The 25,819-nt window shown below is 55.2% G+C and overlaps 1 protein-coding gene across 11 annotated transcripts in view; it reads right to left on the reverse strand.

Moving 5' to 3' along the window:
- Window positions 1-3,676: 3,676 nt before the first annotated feature.
- CTTN (cortactin) overlaps window positions 3,677-25,819 on the reverse strand; it is a 35,815-nt gene continuing 13,672 nt past the window's right edge. For 5 of the 11 annotated variants that reach the window (XM_032282514.1, XM_032282513.1, XM_032282511.1 and 2 more), the window contains 13 exons: window positions 24,273-24,383; window positions 23,123-23,177; window positions 21,705-21,815; window positions 19,270-19,380; window positions 18,673-18,783; window positions 17,365-17,475; window positions 15,982-16,037; window positions 13,808-13,877; window positions 11,009-11,157; window positions 8,863-8,952; window positions 6,885-7,062; window positions 6,466-6,537; window positions 3,677-5,230 (listed from right to left, as the gene is read on the reverse strand). In XM_032282514.1, the coding sequence (XP_032138405.1) occupies window positions 5,094-5,230; window positions 6,466-6,537; window positions 6,885-7,062; window positions 8,863-8,952; window positions 11,009-11,157; window positions 13,808-13,877; window positions 15,982-16,037; window positions 17,365-17,475; window positions 18,673-18,783; window positions 19,270-19,380; window positions 21,705-21,815; window positions 23,123-23,177; window positions 24,273-24,383 (1,362 nt within the window). In that variant the 3' untranslated portion in view covers window positions 3,677-5,093. Of the gene's footprint in view, window positions 5,231-6,465; window positions 6,538-6,884; window positions 7,063-8,862; window positions 8,953-11,008; window positions 11,158-13,807; window positions 13,878-15,981; window positions 16,038-16,625; window positions 16,689-17,364; window positions 17,476-18,672; window positions 18,784-19,269; window positions 19,381-21,704; window positions 21,816-23,122; window positions 23,178-24,272; window positions 24,384-25,819 lie in introns of all 11 variants that reach the window. The other 6 variants (XM_032282519.1, XM_032282517.1, XM_032282516.1 and 3 more) reach the window with 5 other exon arrangements.

Genomic DNA, 25,819 nt, shown 5'->3' on the forward strand with positions numbered 1-25,819 from the left:
CGACTGTGAAGGTGTATCCTGGCAATACATCTCAAGTTCAAGAAGGTGGTGGCTCTAGTAGGCATCTGACTAGAGAGAGGGGTTAATTTTTTTATCCTCACTTTCAGATGAAGAAATCAGAGCTGAAGGTCAGCCAGGCAGGGGTCAAAAACCATGCCCAGTCCATGCAGGCCCCGGCGTGGAGGACACAACAGGGAGAGCTTTTCTTGAGAGGAGGCCCCTGGCCAGTCCCGAGCTGGGTTCTCAGATCTCCTTGTTCTCCTTTCAGGACTTCCTCTTCTCCTTGTTTAGAATTTAAACACAGTGGTGGAGGCCGGGCGCGGCGGCTCATGCCTGTAATCCCAGCACTGTGGAAGGCGGAGGCGGGCAGCTCACTTGAGGTCAGGAGTTCGAGACCAGCCTGGCCAACATGGCGAAACCCTGCCTCTACTAAAAACACAAAAATTAGCCAGGCGTGGTGGTGCATGCCTGTAGTCCCAGCTACTCGGAGGTGGAGGCTGCAGTGAGGAGATTGCGCCACAGTACTCCAGCCTGGGCGACAGTGAGACTCTGTCTCAAAAAAAATAAGCTGATGAGAAAAATTAAACACAGTGTGGCATCACTGATTTCTTGTGTCGGCTTCTGCTGGGAGGAAATTCTGATGTGTGTGAGAAATCACATTGTTTACTGAGTGGCAGTGAGGAATAGCCAGTCAACCCCGAAAAGCAGAAAACTGTTTAAAGGATTATAAAGCAGTAACCAATATGAGTATGTCTCAAACCAGATGAATCAGTTCTTTGAACACAGGATATGTGACCCTTTCCTTTGTTCTCTCTAAAGAGTGCTTTCTAGATCGTCTTTAACCTATCCTAAGCATACAACAGGTGCCTGGTTAGTTTACCTGTAACCAATGAAAGGACACAGAGCATTGGCTTGTAAAACTTGTCACTGGAAGGTAGAGAATTAAGTACAGCTAATGCTCGACTTACGACCACCATTGGTTCCGACAGACCGGTGGTAACACGATTTGGTCGTTGAGTAGGCTATATGCGCGAGGAGATGGTAGTGCTGCCAGAAGCTGGTCCGCACTGTCGTACGCCCAGCTAGGCAACGTTGGCACTGCCAGACACGAAACAGTCGTGGCTAGCGATGGTGGTCGTAAAGTCGAACAGTCGTAAGTTGCATAGGTCGTTAAGTCGATCAATACCTGCATGTGGATCAGAGTCTGCTCTGGACTCTCAGCTGGAAATGCGGTGAGACCCAGGGTGCTCCGCTCTGAACACACCTTTTGCTTTCTATCTCTATGCCTGTTTCTTAATTCCTTCAGAGCTGCCTGGGTTGGGGTCTCCACAGCTGAGCTGGCCCTGGCAAGCTTTCCCAGGGCTAAGCCATCTCTCTTATTCAACATTTCCCCTCCAAGGCCCAGCACGAAGCACATGCACGGTTAATACCATGTCAGCCCCTCTGAACATCTTGGGCTGAAGAGGTATAACAGGGCAGCTCTTCCAGGAGTGAAGTGAGCACTCTCCATTCTGTGCCCACATCTGAGTGCCCGAAGTGGCCAGCAGTGGCTGCAGTGGTTCTTGGAGGTGCCCGTGTGCCAATGGCTCCCTAGGTGACAAAATCATTTCCCATGTCTGGGCATCGAGAGAGAAACGCACATCCACCTCCTGCACTCCCTCCTCCAGTGGGCTGAGACCAAGTCACTGCCTGGCAAGCCAGCTCCAAGGCTGTTCCTCAGGCCAGAGGGGACCTGGGGAGTGAATCCAACTTTGAGACGGAAGGTACAGTGAGCTGACATTAAAACAACCACATCTAGGACAGGCACAGCGACTCACACCTGTAATCCCAGCACTTTGGGGGGCTGGGGCAGGAGAATCATTTGAGGTCTGAAGTTCTAGACCAGCCTGGGCAACGTGGTGAAACCCCAACCCTACTAAAAATACAAAAAGTAGCCAGATGTGGCCGGGCGCGGTGGCTCAAGCCTGTAATCCCAGCACTTTGGGAGGCCGAGGCGGGTGGATCACGAGGTCAAGAGATCGAGACCATCCTGGTCAACATGGTGAAACCCCATCTCTACTAAAAGTACAAAAAATTAGTTGGGCATGGTGGTGCGTGCCTGTAATCCCAGCTACTCAGGAGGCTGAGGCAGGAGAATTGCCTAAACCCAGGAGGCGGAGGTTGCAGTGAGCCGAGATCGCGCCATTGCACTCCAGCCTGGGTAACATGAGTGAAACTCCGTCTCAAAAAAAAAAAGTAGCCAGATGTGGTAGCAGGCGCCTGTAGTCCCAGCTACTCGGGAGGCTGAGGTGTGAGGATGTCCTGAGCCGAGGGTGCCCAGGTTGCATGAGCTGAGATCACACCACTGCACTCCAGCATCAGTGACAGAGCAAGATCCTGTCTCAGAAAACAAAACAAACAACCCCAACCACATGTTAAACGAAAGCAGTTAAGATTCAGATGGTTGGCTACAGGTGCACGGGCTGCCGGGCCACGCTCGGCCACCAACGGAACAGAAACATAGACCCACTTAAGATGGGGCCCGCTCCTGGTGAGTCTTTGCCACGCTCACCTGCAGATGGCACAGGCAGAGACAGACTGAGCAGAGGGTGGGCCAGCGGGGCTCCTTTCTGCACGACCTCCTCCCTCCGTCACATTGTGCTGGGTCTTTCCCCTGGCTCAAAGCCTCCTTTCTTCAGGACCCAGCGATCTCACCTGGCAGACGGGCCCCGTGTGGGACAGGCCTCACTGTGAGGGCTCCGACCCTGTGATGCAGGGCCCACGGCAGCACAGTCGTGGGAGGAGGGTGGGGTGCTCTCACGTTCGGATCCTGTGAGAACAACTAGCACAGGTGCTGTCTACTAAACCAGAGGCAGGTGTGGGGATGGCCCAAGGGAGGAGGCAGTGCCCCGGGGGGCCGACACCACCCAGGCTGGAAGGGGTAGCAGGCATATCACACAGCCCAAAAGCGCTCTGGGAGAGTGCCCGATGGCCAGGAGGTGTGAGCTGGAGCGCAGCTCCCCAGCACCCCCTGGTCCCTGAGAGCTGCTGTTCCCCTCAGACTTTAACTTCCAGTGCCTCTGAGCTAAAGGAGACTGGGAGCAAAATCCCCCTCATGATTTGAGAATTGTAATTCAGAAATGACTTTTGTTTTGAGATGGAGTCTTGCTCTGTTGCCAGACTGGAGTGTAGTGGTGCAATCTCAGCTCACTGCAACCTCTGCCTCCCAGGTTCAAGAGATTCTCCTGCCTCAGCCTCCCCAGTAGCTGGGACTACAGGCATGCGCCACCACACCTGACTAATTTTTGTAACTTTAGTAGAGATGGAGTTTCACCATGTTGGCCAGGATGGTCTTGATCTCCTGACCTCGTGATCCACCTGCCCTGGCCTCCCTAAGTGCTGGGATGAGAGGTGTGAGCCACTGCGCCCAGCCCAGAAATGCCTTTTAAGCACAGAATGTTTTATTTTGCTTGCCTGGAACCTTTGTGCAAAAAAAACTGGATGATCTGTGAGAGTAAATAATTTCACTTTAGAAGCAGCACCTTTTAAGGAACACTGAAGGGGAAGGCACAGTGGGGTCTAACCCAGAGCAGCATGTGTGACGCACAGGACAGCAAGAGGGCCTCCGCCAGCCCAGGTCCGGGACGTGGGGGCGGGCACGGCTGCCACTGCAGAACGGGGTGACCACAGACCAACGCAAGTGGATCAAAAAAAGTTTATTCTGAATTCTTTAATTAAAAAAATCATACCTATGAGGTGTGCTACAGGAATTCCAATACAATAAGTTGCATATAAAACCCGACCTCACTGCTCATCGTGGTAAAGCAAGGATGATGAGAAATGCACCTCAGGAGCAAAAACACACGCTTGATGAGCGCTCTGCGACCCAAGCCCCGAGACATTTCCACGTGACCTTCTGGAAAGACGCACTGCCCACCTGACGGCACGACGGGACTGGTCCAGCCTCCTGGCAACTCAGGAAGGAGGTGAGTTTCCCACAAAGTGAGTGCCCACAAATGCCAGGACAGCAGTGTCCCGGAGCTGGTGGGGCCTCAGGAGGAGCACTAACTTATTTGCACTTCACACTGTCTAGCTTTCAACTGATCAAATGCTACCGTAATTGAACAGGATATTTTGGCAAAAATACTCCACCCCCACTGATGGGAGGAGTGTTCCCGGAGGCTCACAGCAGAGCAGGTACTGCCTTTCCTCCCAAGGCAGAGAGGCTGTGCCGAGACATGGCACACGCACTGCCCCAGGCTGCCTGGTGGCCCAGAGACCATCTGGGTTATGGCCACTCATCAGCCTGTATGAAAAGCCAGGGCAGACACGGACCTCAACTGCACCGTGAGTCCTGGTCCAGAGACAAGCGGGGCAGGGAGGATCTCCAGGACTCAGTGACACTGCACGGCAGGGGCAGGAGGCGCTCCCAGCAGCCCTGCTGGTGACCTGGGCATCAGGATGGGCACAGGAGAAAAACCAGGGTCTCTGCTAGGAGTCGCCTGATCCTGCGGGCCGTCACGGTACGACACAGACAGGATTTCCCGTCTGGCGTGGCAGCTCCGGTGCTCTGGGGGACTTAAGTCCATGCTAACTTCCATCGGACCCGCCCCTCTCCTCTCAAACACGGAGACTCCAGAGCAGCCACCTGGTCTGGGACGGTGGTTCCCGCCCGCCGCAGGGCCGACCTGAGGTCTCGGGCTTGTCCTGGGAGGTCCTGACCGCACTTGACGGGGATGAGGGCGACATGCACTCAAGAGAATGCGAGCTCCCTCAAGCTGCCACATGTGACGGTCAACCTGGCCAAAAAAAAAAAAAAAAAAAAAAAAAAAAATCGATGCATAAAACTAAGGACCAAAGTCCTCCTAAAGAACATGATTATAATATATTAGCAAATTCTGTGGCATAAACATTTTCAAAAGCATCAGCAAAAGTATTAAATATAAAAGCAATGTGTATTTTCCCCTCCCCACCTTCCAGGAAAAAAGAAAAAAAAAAAAAAAAAACAACAACAACAAAAAAAAAAAAAGAAAAAACCCAAAACCTAAGAACCAATGAAGGCCTGATCTGTAGTGCGAGGACCCGGGGCGCAGCTCCGGGGGGTGGGGCCCGCCCTACTGCCGCAGCTCCACGTAGTTGGCTGGGAAGAGCCCGTACCGGCCCTTGCACACCCCACGCCACCAGCCATCATCAATCATCTCGATGTTGGTGATGATGTCGTCGGGGTCAAACGAGATCTCATCATCGCCCGCTGCGGGAGAAGAACACAGAGAAAGATGCTGAGTGTGAGCGTTTCCTGGCCTGCCGGAAAAATAGGGCACGACCTAGAGTGAGCTCCCAGGCAGCCTGCTCAGAGATGCCTCCTGCGGAGATGCCGGCACTGCGGAGGCTCCTACGGCCTCTCCTGGGCTGCCAAGAGCCGAAAGACTACAAAGACACACAGAGCCCTTCACATAGAACGCCAACCCACCCAGACCCCTTCCTCAGGAGCAGGTTTCCACATCACTCCACCCCCGCCCGCCCTCCCATCCCTCTCTCCCTGGCAGACACATCCATGGAGGGGGCAGGGAGAAGGGCTGTCCAAGGTCACAGGGGTGTGGAGGGATGGGCAGGGACGCCCGGAGAGAAGCCCAAGATGATGGCTGAGATGGGAATGGAGGGCGAGAGCCAGGTGATGAGAATCCACGTACAGGTGCCGAGACGCCTGACACACTGACATGCGTGCACGCGAACGCATGTGTGCAAAAGGGACTGAACGCGGACGGCCAGTGCTCACTGGTGGTAGCAGCTCATGGTAGAAGGCCAGCTTTCGTGCTGACAGAAAGAAACCGGAAGCGCTTGGAGGCAGCGCCCAGGGTTCTGGTGAATCCCACGCCACCTGTAAGATGCTTATCAACTGCGGAGGGGTGGTGGTGACTTTGTGGAAAGAGGAACAGGTGGACGTCATGCCTAGCAGAGAGCTCCACCGTGTGGTCTCCACGACCTCACCGCCACCAGAGCATGGCTCAGCCTGGCTCTGAGGAAACACGGGGAGGGCGGACGAGGCCAGCACAGAACTGAGGCTGCTCTTAAACCGCCAAGGCTGCAAAGGGAACTCAGGAATGAGCGGGCCACACGGGGAGCTGGCGGCCAGGACAGGACAGGCAGGAACGTGGTCTCGAACATCAAAGGCATCTGTATGGCCCCCTCACCTCGAGGGTGGGGCTTGGGAAACATGCTGAAGTCTTTGGGGGTGGCAGGTACCCCTGCGGCTCTCCCAGGATTCCGAGAATGCTAAGGACAACGGGGCTGTGTGTACGCGGAGATGGAATCTGGGTGAGGGACATGAGTGTTCCTGGTAGTATGCCTGCAATTTTTCTATACCTCTGCAATCATCTCAAATAAATTATTCCTTAAAGTCAAAACAATGCTGGAGAAGCGATTCTCAGGGAACAGGCAGAGGCGGTCGCCACCACCCGGGCCTCCCTCCGAGCGCGAGCCGCTCACCAGCCTGGTAGTCGTACAGGGCAACGGCTGTGATTCCCGGGTCGTTCTCGTACTCATCGTAGGTGCTGTCCTCTGAAAGCAAGCCAGGACAGAGCTGAGCAACACCGAGTCCCACGCCCGTCCCAGCATCCTCAAGCTTTAGACACTTCCTAAGATCCTGTCCCAAGGACACAGGATAGCAGCTGAAGCCCTCCCTTCCTCTGCCTCTGCCCACCAGTCCCCGGCACAATGGGGATCTTTCTGGGACCCAGTACAGGAGCTGCCGCCCCAAATGTATCTAGAGCACTTCTCGGCCAGGAGAGGGAAACCCTGCAAGCAAGTGAAAAAACCCAGGCTCCTTGCAAGGACACCACAGGCAGGGGAGGGTGTCCCGGGAGCTTCCCGCCCCGGGAAGGGCGCTGCAGGTGGGGCGCCAGTACCTGCAGGATAGCGGCCCGGGACCTCTGCGCTCTCGTAGACAGCCTCTGTGGCGTAGGCCAGGCCCTGCTGGCTGCCGGCCTCTCGGTAGTCAGCGGCCTCCACGCTGTACACGGGCTCCGGCTCTGGCCCGCTCACAGGACCTCTGTAGCTCATCTCTGCCTTGAAGGAAGCCGCATCCTGGGGAAGGAAGGGCCACACGCATGTGGCACGGGGCCCCTGCTGACTTCTAGAGAGCAGCAGCCACACTGCCACAGCCAGCAGAAACCCACAGGCCATCTCATTCTCAGCCCCAGCCAAGACTGAGAAACAGACCCGGGAGAGGAAGGCCAGGCCAGCCAGCATGTTCACCATGGCGGCGGTGCTGGGAGGGGCATGCATTTCCTTCCGGATGATCTGGTCCTCAGCCCTGTAACACTCCCCAGTCCTGCAGCGACCGCATCCACGCTGCGTGTTGGGAGACACGCCCCTGCCTGTTCTGTTGCCTGTGGGTACAGCCTGCCTTTGTTGGGTTAATTTGGCTGATTTCTATTTTTAGGCCTCCATCTCTAAGGCCACACAAGGCACCCTTGGGCTGAGTGGCCACCCTCCTGCCATGTGCTGCCCGGCCCTGGCCCTGCCTGACCGCAGCTGCACCACGTGGCTCCAGGGCAGCTGAGCCTGCAGACGGGGCTCTGCCCTGAACAAATCCCCTCTGCAGAGTCCTGGAAGGGCATCACCAAAGAATCACATTCAGCTACAAAGGTGCACAGTGGAACGCCTCTTTATTCATAACCGCTACTCCAGCTTCTCAGCCCTAACGAAATTTCTGAACCGCTTATCACCGATGGTGGCTTTAATCAACGCTTCCAACCAGCGTCCACCTGATGTCACTGGCAGTAAGTGACAGAAAGCAATGCAGACAGCTGAGAACCGTGCACCCAGGAGCTCTGGTAAGAGCCGGTGGCCGAGAACTGGCTCGCCAGGGAGGGTAACTAGGCAGGGAGAGCAACTCCACCCTCACTGGGAACCACGCAAGGGCTGAGCTGTGCGGGAGGGGCAGGCCGCCGGAGCGTTCCTGTGGCAGACAGCCCTGGCTGCCAAGGGGAGGATCTAGAGTGGGCCAATTCCTGACAAGCTACGAGGCTTGGCCCACCACATCCCCCCAGGCCCTAGCAGTAAGGGCAGAAGGCAGCAGCAGCAGCAGCACAGCCAAGGAGGGACAGCAGGGTGGAGATGAAGCCATGGCCAGCAAGGCCCAGGCCCCAGTCCCTGCCCACCTCCAGGGCTCTCTCTGGGCTCCTGAACTGCCACGGACTGGAGTGTGCGCCCCTGTAACTCACTGGCTCCTGGGTGAGGAAACATGAATCCACAGACCAGGATGATGGCCACGGGATGGAGAAGGGGCAGGGCCAAGGCCAGGAGAGGTGATGGTTAGCACAGAGGTGCTGGCAGGGAGGAGACCCAAAGTCAGAGTCAGATGGGGCACCAACAGGCAGCTCGGTAACTCAGGGACGAGGACCTGTGAGGGGGTCAGCAGTACAGGGAAGGCCAGAGAGCACGTCTGCAGATACACTCGGGAGGGGCTGCAAGGCTGGAGAGCTGAATGGGGCAGGCACAGAAGGTAGATCGCTCAGAAGGTAGCTCAGTGCCAAGGGAGGGCAGCGGCATCCAGCACAGCAGAGGGAAAGTGGGGTGAGGAACCCCCATCTGATTATCTGGCAGCAGGGGACCCCAGTGGGGACTACAGTGAAGTGGCCAGATGGTAGCAGGCTGCAGAAGGGTGAGAGGACATCACAGGGGCCTGCACGACTGTCCCAACAGCACCAGGGCATGTTGCCCACCCCCAGGCAATGCTGGCCCACCCCGATCCGGCCCGGACGGCAGCAATGCTCTCAACACCCAAGCAGCGCTGCCGGCCTCAAGGGCTTCCTCCGCTACACAAACAGGACCCGGTCTCTGGCAGTAAGTCACGCCAGTTCAGACACCAAAGACACCAACCTCATAGACAGGGCTCGTAGGCAGCCTCTCCTCAGCTGGCTGAGGTGGGGGCGACGAAGGGGGCGTCTGTGTTTTGGCTCTGGCTTGCTCCTGTGAAAACAAACAGCAATCAAAATGCTGCCATGCTGCTCTGCATTGTCACCCTGCCATGTTTGAAAAGACTGTGCCCAAGCTCTAGACACACTCTGGGGGAAGGAGCGGAAAATACCCACACCAAGGCTGAGCTGGAGCACCAAGCCTCAGATCCCTCAGCACCCAGGCCCAAGGCTGAGCCGGAGCACCAAGCCTCAGATCCCGTCAGCACCTAGGCCCAAGGCTGAGCTGGAGGCCCAAGCCTCAGATCCCATCAGCACCCAAGCCCAAGGCTAAGTCAGGGCACCACGCCTCAGATGCCGTCAGCACCCAGGCCCAAGGCTGAGTCAGGGCACCACGCCTCAGATGCCGTCAGCACCCAGGCCCAAGGCTGAGTCAGGGCACCAAGCCTCAGATCCCGTCAGCACCCAGGCAGGATCCGAGGGGCAACTGTGCTCTGAGGCTGAGGTCACACAGACAGTACGTGACAGTGCCAGGACTGGCTCACGGCTCATGTCTCACCCACACGCGATTAGACAAGTCAGGCAGATTTGGGAGCCTGAGTTAATGCTGCAATGGGCTGAGACTGGGGACCTTAAAATGGGCTGAGTGTGTCTACCTATGGGATGGACATGAATCTTTAGGGGCTAAAAGATGAACGGGTAGAATAATGACCTCTCAAAGCTGCTGACATCCCATCCCTCAGATCCTATGAGGAGGGACTTCTGTGTGTGATGAAACTACGGGTTCTGTGAGGGGGAGATCTCTGGACTGCCTGGGTGGACCCGATATAATCAAAGGTCCCTCGAGGAGCAGGGCAGGAGCGTGAGAACAGACAGGGGCGGTGACGATGAAGGCAGAGGCTGGAGATGGGAGGATGGGGCCGCGGGGCTGCCAGGAGGAGCACAGCCCTGCTGACATCTCCGAGGACTTCTGGCTTCCAGAGCCGTAGACACTAGCGGTGTGCTGTCTGTGTGGTGGTGGCTACGGCAGTGACAGGAAACTGACTGACAGCCTACGGGCTCCAGTGCCGGACGCTGAGTCTGAGGGCGTTAGGTGGCAAGCGCAGGCACAGTGGCTAGGGAGCCGCCCAGGCAGGATCTGAACCCCGTGTGTCCACTCCAAACCTCCTGCCTCTGCAGGCTGCCTCACTCTAATGGAAACAATGGTAGTGCTGTCTTGTCTTGTTGAAGAAAAAACCACCCCTGGTCTCGAGATCCTCGCACGGTTCCTGTCATCTGTGGCCTTGCCTGACCCCAACAGGACAGTTGTAAATTCCCACGTTACCTGGTGCCATCCACAGGTAAAACACAGGAACTACCATGTGCTATGTGGCCCCACAGTGACAAGGCCTGGGGTGGGCAGAAGCCCAGGCTTCCAGACAGGCTGGCAGAGGCCCCAGCTGCAGAGCCACGTTTGGTAACTACACACACACATCTGTAGGCCCCAGGCTCTATTCACAGCCCCCAAATCCTTGCCAGCGGCAAGCCACCCAGGCTAGACCCAAAGCACCCAGAGACAGGCTTGAGCTCTGCCCGCGCCAGAGGTGCACTTCTGGCATCTTCCTTTGGGGGCGCTTCTCCGCAGCGCAGGGGCCTGGGTGAGTGGGGGGGCTGCGTGGCTAAGCAGAAGCAGGGCCCAGAGAGCAGGCTGCCTCTGCAGAGTCCCCTCCAAACCCCAAAACTCCACCTGGGAAAGGAGGGGCTTCTGGAGGGGGAGGAGTGAGAAGACTCAGGCTGACATCTGGACAGGAGGTCCATGGAGGAGGAAGCCAACATGACTTTGCTGTCAGCTCGGGGACAAAGGGCAGGGCAAGCTGGTGGGTCCTGGGGCTAGGCCAGCAAGACCAGGGTAGGGCTAGCCAGCTGCCTGGAGCATCTTGGCCAGAGACTCAGCTTGTATGCGGCTACAAGTTACATGTGCCTTAAAGGGGGGCCTTAAAGGAGAGTTAAACATGCCTTCCAAGGAAAACCTGGCCTGAACAAGAATAGACCCTGCCCAGGCCCCCGAGCCCTCAATCCCCTCAGCTCTGATCTGGGAGAGAGCGCGGTCCAGCCGCCTCCTCGCCGCTCACCTCCAGCTTCCTCCTGGCCTCTTCCTGCTCCTGCCGCTCCTTAGCCATCCGCTGAGCTCTCTCCGCTTCCGCCTTCCGCCGGTCCTCTTGCTCTTTCTCCTTAGCAAGGTTTTCAAAGTTAGCTCTGATGTTACTTGTTTTGCTGGTCACTACAGAGGAAGGAGGGAGGATGTGTGGCTTCAGCACACCAAAAACATGGCTCCTGGACAAGAGCCCCACAGCAGGTGGCCTCCCCACCCCCTGACCCCCAAGAAGGGAAAGGTTCTTACAGCGGCAGGCTCAGCCCACTGGCCTGGAGCCAGCAATGGGCGCCTGCCGCAGGACACCGAGCACCTGGTGCGACCAGCGATCCCCCTAAGCTTGGCACCAGGAAGATCTCTAAACAAGACGGCATCTTCACCGCCACACTCACAATCTTCAATAAAAACAGCCAATTTCCCTTAAAGACGTGTGACCTTGATAAAGCAGTTAAAGGTACCAATGTATACTGAAATTGATGTATATTGAACATAGTAAATCTCAACCACTGAGTATATTTTCTGATATTCTGTGTGACAAAAATGGACCAGAGGTCAGTGGCTCATGCCTGTAATCCCACACTTTGGGAGGTTGAGGCAAGAGGACTGCCTGAGCCCAGGAGTTGGAGACCAGCCTGGAAAACATAGTGAGATCCCACATCTATTAAAAAAAATAATAAAAATTTAAGTCGAAAGCGGGGAAGACACGTGAGCCACCCCTGCTGTGTACAGGACTGCGGGGGCTGTCGCCCGTCTCAAGGTACACAGATACAACTGTTAGGGCTGCAAGGTGACTGTTCTCTCATGGAATAGCGTTTTCTCCCGAAATGACAACTGACAGACAACCACGGCCATGCGAAGCTGGGTCTCTGGCAGCAGTTTTCTCCCAAGTGGCTGAACTAAGCCTACTGTGTCAGGAAAAATTACTGTAGCGTTTGTTGCCAGTGGGAAAACGCCAGCTTTCAAGTAAAAGAATTTTGAAAAACGGAAAGCTGCCACACGAACATGACAATTTCCACTTAGCCTATGCTGATGAGGTTGACGATGACAGCAAGTGTGATTTTTTTGGTACCGTATAATGAGAAAAGTGTCCGCAACTGGAAGTTGGACACTGGAAGCTGGATCAAGAGATCCAGCACCTTCCAAATCACCAACACACGGTGCTGCCCGAGCATGCTGGGGAAGCGAGCCCTTCACAGGGCCAAAGGAGCCGGCCTGCGATGCCACCATCTGCCAAGCCTGGGTGGCACCGTGGGACACCCTCACTGCCCTCAAGGCTACAGATGCCCCTCCCTTTCCCAGCTGCCTTCCTAGGTAATTCCACATGTTCTCCCTAAACAACGTAACATCGACAGACTGCAGAGGCAGATGTGAGAACGCAGCCGTCCTCTGTTAAGGAGATTCACAAAAACCAATCCATGCCACTCTTCTAAGTGCTGGCCTTATAGGCACGAGCCACTGCACACGGCCCGTTTCATTGTTATTTTTTGAGAAGTAGTTTTGTTCTTGTCGCTCTGGCCGGAGTGCAGTGGTACAATCTCAGCTCACTGCAACCTCCACCTCCCGGGTTCAAGCAATTCTCCTGTCTCAGCCTCCTGAGTAGCTGGGATTACAGGCACACGCCACCACGCCCAGCTAATTTTTGTATTTTTAGTAGAAACGGGGTTTCACCATGTTGTCCAGGTTGGTCTGAAACTCCTGACCTCAGGTGATCCATCTGCCTTGACCTCCCGAAGTGTTGGGATTACAGCTGTGAGCTACTGCACCTGGCCCTAGTTTTATTATTTTTAAGTGAATCGATTTATAACTTTCCAATGGCTGTGGTGGCTCATGCCTGTAATCCCAGCACTTTGGGAGGTTGAGGCAGGTGGATCACTTGAGCGCAGGGGTTCAAGACCAGGTCTCTCTCTTTTAGTGAGACCTCATCTCTACTAAAAATAAACTAACTGGGCATGGTGGCATGCACTTGTAGTTCCAGGTACTCGGAGGCTGAGGCAAGAGCACTGCTGGAGCCCAGGAGACTGAGGCTGCAGTCCCGCCTGGATGACACAGCAAGGCCCTGTCTCAAAAAAGATAAATAAATAAAACATTCCTAATTTCTAATAGAGTCAGTGTCATCAAATACAGCAACGTCTTGGGGGTTCTCACTAGAAGCCAAAGTGTGCGTCCTGGGCCCTCGAACTCCGAGAACTGTGGATCCATGGCCCCGCAGTCAGGCAGTGGTGGCTCTTTTTGGCCTGGGTTAAATTTAGCACTTGCTTTCATGTACAACATTCCTCAACTACCCGATTCTCCCGGGCATGGCCCACCTATGACTCCATCATGTGCCCAGCACGGAAAAGGCAGGTGTTGAGCTACCTCGTCAAGGGCCCAAGAACCAGCAGCGGAGACCATGTCTGCTGTCACCTGCACACAGACATCCTGACATCCTCTTCCCATCACAGCTGTGACCAAGTGACGCAGGGAGCTGGGCAGGCCCCAGCTGCTCCTGGAAGTTGGACCCTTGTGATGTGCACTTAACACCCCTCCTTGCTGTGGGAAGAGCCCCTTGAAACGGACCCCACGGAAAGAGCTGTACACCACGCTGAGTCTGAAAGGTAACTCTAAACCTCTGCAGGAGAAACAGGATCTTCATCAAAAGGACCATTTCCCAAAAATACGTGGCAACAATCACGTTTTCTACTAGTGGTGCGTCTGCTCCTGGCTCTGTTTCACAACTGTCCTTCCCCTCAGTGTTTTCCTGGGAAACCACACGGTGCCCCTGGGATCAGCCGGGACTCACCAGCTTCAACAGGTACCGTCTTCTGGTAGGCAGAGGACACCTGGGCGACATCCTCAAAGGTTGACGCATTCTGTGGAGACAGGAAGTGGGCGTCAGGAAAGCGCTTTTCCCTTTCCTCCATGCCCTGTGATGGCTCCTACCAGATGCAAATCCCTTCCCCAGATCTTCCCGAAGGCCCAGGACATAGCCTGGAGCGCTCATCGTGGCCTCTCGGTTTTGCACATTATCTGAGGCATGAAAAACATTACCAACCACATTTGCAGGCGATCATGAGTCAGCATTAGCAGAAGAAAGTATTTCCATCTGCTCTATCATACACCAATTCTGGGACCAGCTTCAAGCCTTTCCCACCCTCCCTCGCCACCCAGAGGTGTGAGCATTTACAGGAAGACGACGCTGGGGACACACGCAAGCCTCAGGTGGCCCGTCCTCCACACTTCCCAGTGGTGCAATCACACCTTTCTGCGTTGTAGGGGACGCAACTCTGGTCTGAGCAAACGATGGCGATGACTCTTACGTGCTGACTCGGGCGCAGAGTGGCAGGGCTCGTGAAGACCAGTGGCCGTGCCCAGGTTCACTGCAGGTTTCACCACCTCTGATGAGAACCCCTGAGGCTCAGAAGCCACCAGAGCCCCCACCCCATGGCCCCTTTCTGCCCAGCACCTCCTGCTCACCCCCGTTCCCGGCCTGCCCCTCCTTCCTCGGACCCTGTTCCCTCCTCCTGTCAGTCAGCTCCAGGGTCCATTCCACGTCCCCTGAGCCGCTCACACCTGTTCAAAAGCAAGGCCATCGGCCTTACTGGGTCCAGTCACCCACCAGAACCCCTGGAAACATAGCCTCACCCTCAGGGAACGACCTCACCTCCCAGCCTGGGTTGTAGCCCCAATGCCATGATGTAGTGGGACCCAGGCAGTTATGTCACCCTAAGCCTGGGGCTCAACTGCACAGCAAACCGAGAGAGAGAAGCACCACCCCCTCCTGGATTAAAGACAAGAACCCCAAAGGCAGCACCCTCACGCTGCCTTCCCCATGTACTCACAAGCGGTCACCACCAAACCATCAATGCTGACCACAGACACTCAGCACAGGCAGCCCCTCAGGTTCCAGCCTCAAACCCACAACCTGTGGCCCACCCACAGGGGAGCTCATTCCCTCCACCCTTCCCAGCGTCCTGCAAGGCCCCTGCCACCTCTGGGTCCCCTGCCCAGTGTCCTGACCGCATGCCTACTCCCCCTCCCCACTCTGCACGCAGTGGGCCCAGCCCCGGCCCTACCCAAGCTGTCTCTCACTGACAGCCACATCTGCTCCTCCCAGTTCTCCGGCTCCACAGTTGGCCCCACATCCACCCAAAGCAGATCCCTGCACTGTCCCTTGCCTGCTAAACTTTTCAGGGTCGAGCATGTCTCATAATGATGTGCAGAATACTCTACAGCATTTGACGCTCTCCGGGCCGGTTCTAGCCCTCCTCCCCACCCTCCCTCTGCAGCTCAGCTCCTTGAGAACCTGCTGTGACTCCTGTCCCACCCGGGCCCACGCCTCGCCCTTCTATGGTCTCCTGAGCTTTCGCTCCTGGTGAACTCCTAGCTGCCCTCAGAAATGAGCCCCAGTGACCGCTCCCTGGGGACCCCAGTCCAAACACCTGCTCTGCCTGCCCACATCAGGATTCCCTGGATGGCACCGTGTGTGGTCAACTGCAAGGCAAGGACTGGCCCTGCCACCTGTGACCACCAGCCACGCACAGGAGCAGGCAGTGTGGAGTCTTGAGTCTCTGTGAGGCTGAAGACAGGAGACAACGCATCGTCACAGACGCAGCGCCGGCCACCAGCAGGGCAGCACCACGCTCAGTCTAACACACTCAGGTTCCAACCTGATTTACTGTTAAGAATTTAAGCTCAAATGGGCGTGAGCCCTCGAGGCCCTCACCGCTCACGTTGACCACCCGGGTTCCCGTGGCAGCCCAGCCGTCCACTGCTGTGCTGCAGCAGGTGCTGAGCCTGCCTGGCCTGCGGCCCCCAGCTAGGAGGTGGGCCAGTGCCAATCCTATCCCACAGCGTGGCCATGAGGAGCACAGGACTGTCCGAGTCAGTCATCGACGGAAATCACGTGCGCAGATGGCGGCCAGCAGTGAGCCACGCCCACCCAGAAGACACCAAGCTCCGGGTCTGAATATTTACCTTATCCATCCGATCCTTCTGTACCCCATACTTCCCACCGAATCCTTTGGAGTAGTCTGAAACGAGGCAAAACACAACACTTACTGCGAGGTGGAGGCGAGCGTGGGGCCGACCGCGGGTGCATGCAGACAGATCCAGAGACAGCCCAGGAAGGTGAGCCACAGCGGGAGACATGGCAACAACCAAGCGAGGCTCTACGTGCAAGGCAAGCTTTGCTTCCACCCAAGGTGGTGCGCCGCAGGCAGGGGAAGCCGAGCACAGGCCAGGGGCGGGCTTCAGCATTCCCTGAGGGGCAGGAGGGGCAGGGCGGCAGGGCGGCAGGCTGAGGAGCTAGGCCGAGGAAAGAGGGCAGGGACAGGCCTTTACAGCACGCCACTTCAATAGCACAGTCTTCTGCACCAGCACGAGCTTATTCTCATCTGCTTCCTGTGCTCCTGCTCTACTGAGCGCTAAAAAGAGGCTCAATCGCAGTTTGTTCTCTTGCTTTTTAAAAGAAAAAAAAAAATCCATGTGGAAACTCTACCAGCCAAACACTTCTGTTGCAGCAACACAGATCCACATGAAAGTCACACCGTCATGCAGAGTGAGGCCACGGAGAGCCACCGCCATCTCCATGCAGTCTGTGGGACCACCCAGGTGTTTACCTGCCCAGGCCTCAACACTGCTGTGCGTTTCTAACACGGCAGGTGGGAAGCCTAGAATCTGCCCTGCAGGGTTAGGGAATGACTGTTTTTCCAATTACGTGTTCAGGCTCTAACAAGCAAGTCCAGATTCTGAAGGTAGCAAAATAACTGCTCTACGGAAGGTGCGGAGCTGGCTTCACGCACACACTGTGTGGCTCTGTGTGGAGACGTCACACACACGGTGTCATCAAACGGCACAAACGAGAAACCTCCCGCCCCTGGCCAAAAACACCACCACAAATGACACACAGAGACCACACAGGACACGCCTGTCTCCTGGGCCTTACTGCTACGAAGCCCCTGGTCAAATGGCCAGTGGCTTGGTTGGAGCAAACACCTCTCTTGTCATCTGGAAGGCAGGAAGGCCTGACTCAATGGCTCACAGCAGTCACATTAACAGCAGAACAGCCTCAGGCAGGATGCTGCTGGTGAGCGGAGATGCCCGGTCCAGAGACTGGATGAGTCACAGGGTTAGACAGCACCCACTCACTAACTGGCGCTTCCTGCCATAAGCAGATCGCAACTCCAAAATCAGTGTCGCTCTAACAGACGTGGGTTTAAGTGCCCAATGGCCTGACAGTTGACAGTTGGTGACACAGGAGGACTGTGTTGCAGACGATGATGGTGAGCCCTGAAGTCTGTGCTAGAAGTGGCTGCATGGGAGAGGGAGGGGGAGGTAGGAGGCTAGTGGCAACTGTGCCTTGCTGGGACTCGTGCTTGGCCAGCTTCTCCTTGTAATCAAACCCCACGGCAGCGGAGTCCTGCCTCTCCGACTGAACACCGAATTTGCCTCCAAAACCAGTTTTATAATCTGAAAATCCACAAGCAACAGTCGGGAAAACAACCGAGAGAGAAAACACAGTTGGGTTAGAGTTACAGGAGCATGTGCAGAAGCAAACACTGTTTCCACAAAGCAAGGGCTCTCCTGATCACGGCCTTCAAGATCCAACCCCCAGGCTCAGTGCTGGCTCAAAGGTCAACATTAAAGAATGAACTGAAAAATCCAAACACTCAGCCAAGATCCAGAAACAGGCTAAGAACTGTACTTTAAATAATGCAGTAAAGGCAATCCGGGCTGTGCAGCTCCTTCCGAGGGTCCTACCCACACTGCAGACCAGTGTGCATCTGCATGCATGGGAGGAGAGGCCCTGGAGACGCAGAAGGCACCACAGCTGCCTCAGCCCTGCTCCTGCCTGTCTCGGGACTGGCTCACACTGGGAGGGTTTCAGTCCCCTTAGACTCCTTTTCCTAGGGATGGGGGACCTGTTCTGACAAGAAAACACTTCCGGTTCAAAAGTAAGTATCTCCTGCCAAAAACCACAGCCCACTTTATAGACAAAAAACGTGGACTAGGAGCACTGTCTCTTTTGCACCTCCTGAAGGCAAAAGGCAAGCGCATCCCGGAAGTGCTGAAGGCTCGACCCAGCCCCCACTCCCCAGCTAAACCCAGCCCCCTGCTGCAGGCTTGACCCATGTCCCCGCTCCCGGGGAAACCCAGCCCCCTACTGCAGGCTTGACCCATGCCCCCACTCCCGGGGAAACCCAGCCCCCTGCTGCAGGCTTGACCCATGTCCCCGCTCCCGGGGAAACCCAGCTCCCTGCTGCAGGCTTGACCCATGCCCCCACTCCCCAGCTAAACCCAGCCCCCTGCTGCAGGCTTGACCCATGCCCCCACTCCCAGGGAAACCCAGCCCCCTGCTGCAGGCTTGACCCATGCCCCCACTCCCGGGGAAACCCAGCCCCCTGCTGCAGGCATGACCCGTGCCCCCACCCCCAGGTAAACCCAGCTCCCTGGGTACCACCCCCATGTTAGTGGGGAGGGGTTGTGACTACCCTAGCTGGAGGGTTTTTGGAACTGGGGGGCTGGGGGTGCACACAGGACAACTTCAAACAGCGAAGACAAAACAACGTGCAGCAGGCACACGCAGACACAACACACACCAACTGACCCAGCAGGAACAAAAACAGGCTTCCAAAACCATCTCCAGGACGGGCAGAGTCAATGTACCTTTTTGGGATTCATGCAGCTGCAATTTCTCCTGGTGATCCCAGCCAAGGGCACATTTGTCTTGTCTGTCTGTCTGCACACCAAATTTTCCTCCAAACCCTTTCACATAGTCTACATGCACAACAAAAGGCCAGAACCCATCATTAACAGGTAACGTGGGTCACAGGTGAAAGTATGTTTTCAATAGTTAAATACACATGATTCACTTGATCGACCCTTGCCTTCTGGATCCCTGGTAATACTTTAGATAACATCCATGAAGAGGCCCTCCTTGGAGAGTGGCAGAAAATAACCTGGTCTATGACCCAGGCATTGCGACTGAGCCAGACAGGCCCCCACGGAAGCTCCCACGCATGCAGCTCCTGCCCGCACCATGAGGCAGCACAGGCTCACACGCACAACACAGATGTGCGGGGCGCAGCCGCCATGATAAGCAACGCTGCTGGGCTGGAGCATCAAACACGCTAAGGCTCCAAGTTCTGATTCAGCAGCTGCGTTTCTGGATTTGCCATCTATGTGAGGGGCTGTCAATAGTGTTTTTTCTTTCCTGTCACATTAACAGCTGCTGCCTAGAGAGTAAGATAAAGCTGAAGACACCTTTCTGGGACTCGTGCTTCTCTGTTTTGCCTTGATACTCAAAGCCGACGGCGCTCTTATCCACTTTGTCCTTGTCAATACCATATTTGCCACCGAAACCTTTGGAGTAATCTGAAAACAAACAAACAAAAAGAATGACTTAAAAAGGAGTAGTGAAATCAGTGGACGTGCAAGGGTCTTAGTAGTCCTTAACAAAGTATTTTATCATTCAATTAAAAAAAACACAAAAAATCCCTGAGGTCCCCTGTAGCACCACCGAATACTACAGACAATATCTGAACGTATGGCCGTGCGCAGTGGCTCACGCCTGTAATCCTAGCACTTTGGGAGGCGGAGGCAGGTGGATCACGAGGTCAACAGATCGAGACCATCCTGGTCAACATGGTGAAACCCCGTCTCTACTAAAAATACAAAAAATCGGCTGGGCATGGTGGCGCATGCCTGTAGTCCCAGTTACTCGGGAGGCTGAGGCAGGAGAATTGCCTCAACCCAGGAGGTGGAGGTTGCGGTTAGCCGAGATCGCGCCATTGCACTCCAGCCTGGGTAACAAGAGCGAAACTCCATCTCAAAAAAAAAAAAAAAAAATCTGAACGTGCTACTTATGTGACTGGTAAGCAGACCTGGGGGCGTGTGCGTATAGCCCAGCTACTCAGGAGGCTGAGAAGGGAGGATCGCTTGAGCCCAGGAGGCTGTCTGTCCTAAGCAACATGGCAAGACTCCATCTCCAAGTTAAATCATTAACTATAAATTTAAAAAACAGGCCAGGCATGGTGACTCATGCCTGTAATCACAGCACTCTGGGAGGCCGAGGTGGGTGGATCACCTCAGGTCAGGAGTTTGAGACCACTCTAAGCAGAGGAGGTGGCCCAGGGGCAAGGCTTTCAAAGGCCACTCTGTTTCACCAACTGAAGCAAGCAGAGGGATGCCAGGAAACAGGACACAACACAGAGCAGCTTCCAGAAACATCAGTTCTACTCAAAATGAAGCCGCTGAGCATGTCACTTCGATACCAAAACATGACTCTCTCGTGGACCCATTAAAAGCACAAATGCAGAGGCTCGAGGCCTGAGGCATCCCAGGAGCCCCCCGTCTGCCCAGGCACTCGGCCCGTGCTCCCAGGCTCCCTGGAGTCGCACATTCATGTGGCTTCCTGGAGCACGCGCTGCTCAGGACTGTGCGGCGTCAGGAAGATGAGGAACGGATTGTTCCCGGGAAAGAGAGCGAGAGAGAGAGGAAAGCAGCCTTGCGCAACTGGCAGGGCCTGCAAACGCCGCAGCTGTAACCGGAGCCCAGGGACGCCGCTGTGAGACCGGGCCGGGCTGCGACAAACTGCTGCAAGCCAAGCTGCCCTTCAGGCTGCCGGCACTTTCCTCAAGGAATCGCCAAGCCAGCACGCTGGATCTTCCAGTGGTGTTTCTTGGTTTGGGTATTTATTTTTCAAAAAAATCTGAGTTTTTAAATAGTCAAGCTCTCCGTTTTCAAATGCAGGCAAATATTTTTAAAAAATGTAAATGTGCAGGCCAAACAAGAGAGGGGCGGGCAGGCCAACAGGCCGCACCCTCTGCAGCGCTGGGTGAGCGGTTTACGGGCCAGGCAGTCGGTAGCCAAAGTCAGCACAGCCTCCACAGACAACGTGGCAGCAACTAGGGAAACTTTACATTCGAGAGCCTTCGACCCAGCACTTCCACGTCTAGGAGCTGATTCTTCTGAACAATCGCTCGTGTATAAGACACAGGTACAAGATGTTCCCTGCATCCACTTTCTGGCCAGGTGCGGTGGCTCACGCCTGTAATCTCAGCACTTTGGGAGGCTGAGGCAGATGGATCACCTGAGGTCAGAAGTCGAGACCAGCCTGGGCAACATGGCAAAACCCCGTCTCTACTAAAAACATAAAAATCGGCCAGGCGTGGTGACGTGCACCTGTAATCCCAGCTACTCAGGAGGCTGAGGCACAAAAATCACTGGAACCAGGGAGGTAGAGGCTGCAGTGAGCCGAGATCATGCCACTACCCTCCAGCCTGGGTGACAGAGAAAGACTCCATCTAAAAGAAGAAAAAAGAAGAAATATTTTACAGGTCACGCGTGTAATCCCAGCACTTAAAAGACCAAGGTGGGAGAACTGCTTGAGACCAGGAGTTCAAGACCAGTCTGGGTAACATGGCAAGAGCACATCTCTACAAAAAAAAAGAGAGAGAAAAAGAAAGAACCTAAATTCCACATTCAAATGAGGAATGGTTATGTGGACTATGGAATCCTCATACGGCGGGGGACGATGCAGCCATTCGAATGAGGAAAAGCCCAAATCCACTGGTAGAAAAAGAACACCAAGCATTTTAAGTTAAAAAAATACAGCAATCCATGGGTGCGGAGAGAAAATGCCCCGTGAGTGTTTCTGGGGGTGCACACATGATTACAAGCACTGGGAGGCCGCCCACCTCTCTGTGACTCGTGCTTCTCCGTCTTGCCCTGGTAGTCGAAGCCCACAGCGCTCTTGTCTACGCGGTCGGCCTGCACGCCATACTTCCCGCCAAAACCACTGGAGTAGTCTGAAGAGACAGGGCAGCGGTCAGCACATGGGCCGGGTGACAAACTAAGCAAAAGCGTGTAGGGGTTACAACTCACAAACAGATCAAGCACACATTTTAAAACATACAGTGAGCCACCCGCTGCTCCATACGGGTGGCGCTGGACACATTTCACAACAGGGGCGTGGTGGGGTTCTGGGCCCTGTCAGCTGTCACAGGGCAGCTTCTCTGTGTTGTCTGAAATGAAGCCACGTGCCAACTTTGAAAATCAGCTGCTTGGGTAACAGTTAGAAAGCCTCATACGAGGAACCAGCACTTTAGGAAGCTGAAGTGGGCAGATCACCTGGGGCCAGGAGCCTGCCCAAAATGGTGAAACCCCATCTTTACTGAAAAATGGAAAAATTAGCCAGGGATGGTGGCGCACACCTGTAATCCCAACTACTTGGGAGGCTGAGGCAAGAGAATTGTTTGAACCCACAAGGCAGAGGCTGCAGTGAGCTGAGATTACACCACTGCACTCCAACCTGGGCAACAGAGCAAGACTGTGTCTCAAAAAAAACCAAAAAAAAAAAAACAAAAAAAAAAAAAAAAAAAAGGAAAGAGAAAGCCTCATCTGAAGCCACGCAGCTGAACACTGCAGATAAGACACCGATCCTCCGCCTGCCCACCCCACAGCTACCTACACCTAGACTGCACCTAGGCTGTTTCAGGACTGAGAGCTTTTCCCGGATGACGCAAGGCCACAAAAGAGGAAGAATGAAATAAGCTTGCAAAAAATAAGCTGAGAAATTTAAGGTAGCAATATGCCTTGGTCTTTCAAAAATGAGACTAGTATGATGTAATGAAGATTAATCCCCAGCACAGTAAAACCGTATGTGCATAATGAAAACAAGAATTTAACAACTCCGGTTTCTATCCTGGGGGGTGGGGGGCAGGGAGTTAGCTTTTTGCCAATAAATCTGAGAACTCTCTTTTCTAGGAGCAGCACCGCCCAGATGAAGGGAAGGTGGCTTCCGCTACAAGGGGGAGGCCCCACGATGACACCAGACGCCAGGGCTCCGAGGGGGCTGCTCTGAGGGGGCTGTGGAATGGGGGATGCATCCATCACATGGCATCCGGATGATCCCGAAACATGAAGAGAAGAGCAGAATCCTCCTTATGCAACAGCCACCGCCCGGGAAACAGCTCCAGGGGATGATGCAAGGCTGGAGAAACATCACCATTCCTGGGAAACATCATCACTCCTTATTCCATTCTTCCTCTTTTGTGGCCTCCTCCCATCAGGGCCCCTGCAGCACCAGCCTCTTTCTGTGCTTTTCACATCTTACCTTTCTGGGAGGCGTGCTTCTCAGTCTTCCCCTGGTATTCAAAGCCTACAGCAGACTGTGATGACCAAAAACACAATGAAACATGGAAAGGAATACATTTTTTTCAATGCCCCAAAATAATCTCTCTGAATTCACGACACAGGAAATTTTAAAAAACATAAAACATGTCGTTGTGACCTCTGGGTCCTAAGCCAAGTGTTAAGTGACAGTAAAGCAAGAGCGCTGGCGTCCTAAGCGGACAGGCCAGCGAACATTCCACAAGACCCAGTGAGCAAGGGGGCCAAGCTGGACCCACGGGGACCTGCCCTCCCCGGCACACGGCGGCCAAGCTGGACCCACGGGGACCTGCCCTCCCCGGCACACGGCGGCCAAGCTGGACCCACGGGGACCTGCCCTCCCCGGTACATGGCGGCAGGCGGTGCGCAGCTGATTCATTCCAAGGGCTTCACAAAAGCTTGCTTTTTAAATAAGCCATGCTGAGAACGTTAATATTAATAACAAGAATAGCAGGGTGCACCACTGGGGTGCACCCCTGCCAGCCGGGCACTGCGATGGGCATCTGAGCACATGCCTGTGAGACAGATGTGATCCTCCCCATCATTTCACAGACACATCAATTCGGAATCGTGACTAATATGTCACAAGGCCTCAATCTGCCACTGGCATCGGCTCCCTCCCGGCTCCTTATCACTCCACTAAGGAGCCAACAGCCCCGAGCCGAAGAGAATCAGAGAAGAGGCTCAGGCCCAGGATGACTGCAATACCCAGACACAAAGCCTGAGTCCTGGACCCAAGGAGCGCATCCTGCCCCCCAGTACAGGCTCTGATGTCACTTTGTCAGACACACACACGTAAGAAGCATGGGTGGAACTGGTCCCTGCTGGCACATCTGGACAGACAGCGCCATCCAATACCAGGGCATGCAGTGAAGAATGGCTGCAGGGACTGCTACAGCAAGCCCGCTATGTCCCGCCTCCTCCCCGGTGGGCCCAGGCTCTCAGAGCATCCCGGGAGGGAGCTGCCCCTCTCTGCAGTTCCCCAGAGCTGGAGGCCGCCTGCCTGCTACTACCAATGGCCCAGTGGGGCTGAGACCCACGGGGAACACCCCCCTTGCCCCAGCCGGTCCTAGTCCCAGCACCACGTCACTCACCTGGTCAACTCTGTCCATCTGGACACCAAACTTGCCTCCGAAGCCACGGACCGAGTCCACCTGTGAGCAGTGCTTGGAAAGTTTCGACTGATATTCGTGGCCAACAGCTGACTAGAACAGGGTCCAAACACAAAGCATTAGACACTGACGACACTACAGCGCTTCACTTGCTCCCAGAGCAGGTCTGGGGGAAACCACCTCCTGGTCAGTGCAGGGAAACCTTACGTCAGCACTCCCAATGGGGGAGCCAACGAGACCCGGGTCCTTGGTGCAGGTTTACATGGCCGCCCCAGCCCCTGGGCTCATGGAAGCTGCACAGGAAGCCTGGCCACAGGTCAGGGCCACCAGTGGGGACTTCTGACACAATTGGGAATGAAGAAGAGGCACAGGGCCAGCAGCCTGCAGCCTGCAGCCGGATCCGTGAGACCCACTGGTGTGGACGCTGCTGGCCTTTACTGAAGTGGGGCCTCTGCAAGTCACATAACCCAAGAATCAGCACAACAAATAGTCTGCAAATGAACAATTTTGTTCAGATCAACAAAAACAGTATGCAGAACACAGACTCACATTCGATTTGAGCAGCACCCCATTCAGGCAGGAGCCAGGTGCTGCCCGCCACGCCAGCTCATTTCAGCAGCATTGAAGTCCTCAGCCCCCGCCAGTGCACACAGGTTTGAGGACCTTCTGCTCCCCAAAGCCAGCAGGTAAGCCTAGGGTTCGCCAGGCTTTCCAGACCCGGCGCCCAGCTCTTTCTGTAAATAACACCTCTGGGACACGGCCACACGCATTCACCAGCGTGCTGTCCATAGCGGCTTTTGTGTTTGGCAGTTTTGAACAGAGATCCTCTGGTACACAAAGCGGAAAAGATCTCCAACCTCAAAGCACTGGCCCCACCCAGCCCTGCCAGCCCCACTGAGGCCCCAGGGTTCCGGGCTCCCTCTTCACAGCAGAGCCGGGTCAAGAGCTCCTTCGTGAACAGTGTGGGCACACGGCCCAGCAGAGGGCATAGAGAAAGCCTTACTCCCTCTCGTTATGTGGAGCCCCTCATTCTAACTCAAGCAGCATGCCACAGCGGTGCTGACACACAGCTGGCAACTCAGTGTCCACTCTTTTCCCTAATGAAAAAGCAGGTTTTGCCCTAAGCCTCGGGCCTGTGCAGCGCCCTTTTCTTCCCAGGTTGTTCTGAGGTCAGCAGCTGACTCCCCATCCACATGAGCCGTCACCTCCAAACCCTCTGCAGCAGGGACGGCCCAGCACGTCTCCAGGGTCTCACCCAGAAAACAGATGAAGGGGTGGCAGAGGCAGGCTTGCCAAAGGGATTCCCCAGCGTGAATTTTTATCAGAAGGCAGTACGACAGCCAGGCAAAGCTTCTAGCTTTCTCATCTCACATTGACAAGATCACGTCTTATGAAACAGTCACACAGGGAAGACCGTCTTGAAGCCTGAATGCGTAGACTCAGGGCTCCAGGATGCAAGGAGACAAGGGAGAAAGAAGGAAGCCGGCTCCATGCGAGGGACACAGTCACCACCGGCCCCAAGGGAAGAG

The sequence above is a fragment of the Sapajus apella genome, unplaced genomic scaffold, assembly GCF_009761245.1.
Source record: "Sapajus apella isolate SASKATOON/1434 unplaced genomic scaffold, GSC_monkey_1.0 scaffold14, whole genome shotgun sequence".
Classification (NCBI taxonomy): domain Eukaryota; kingdom Metazoa; phylum Chordata; class Mammalia; order Primates; family Cebidae; genus Sapajus; species Sapajus apella.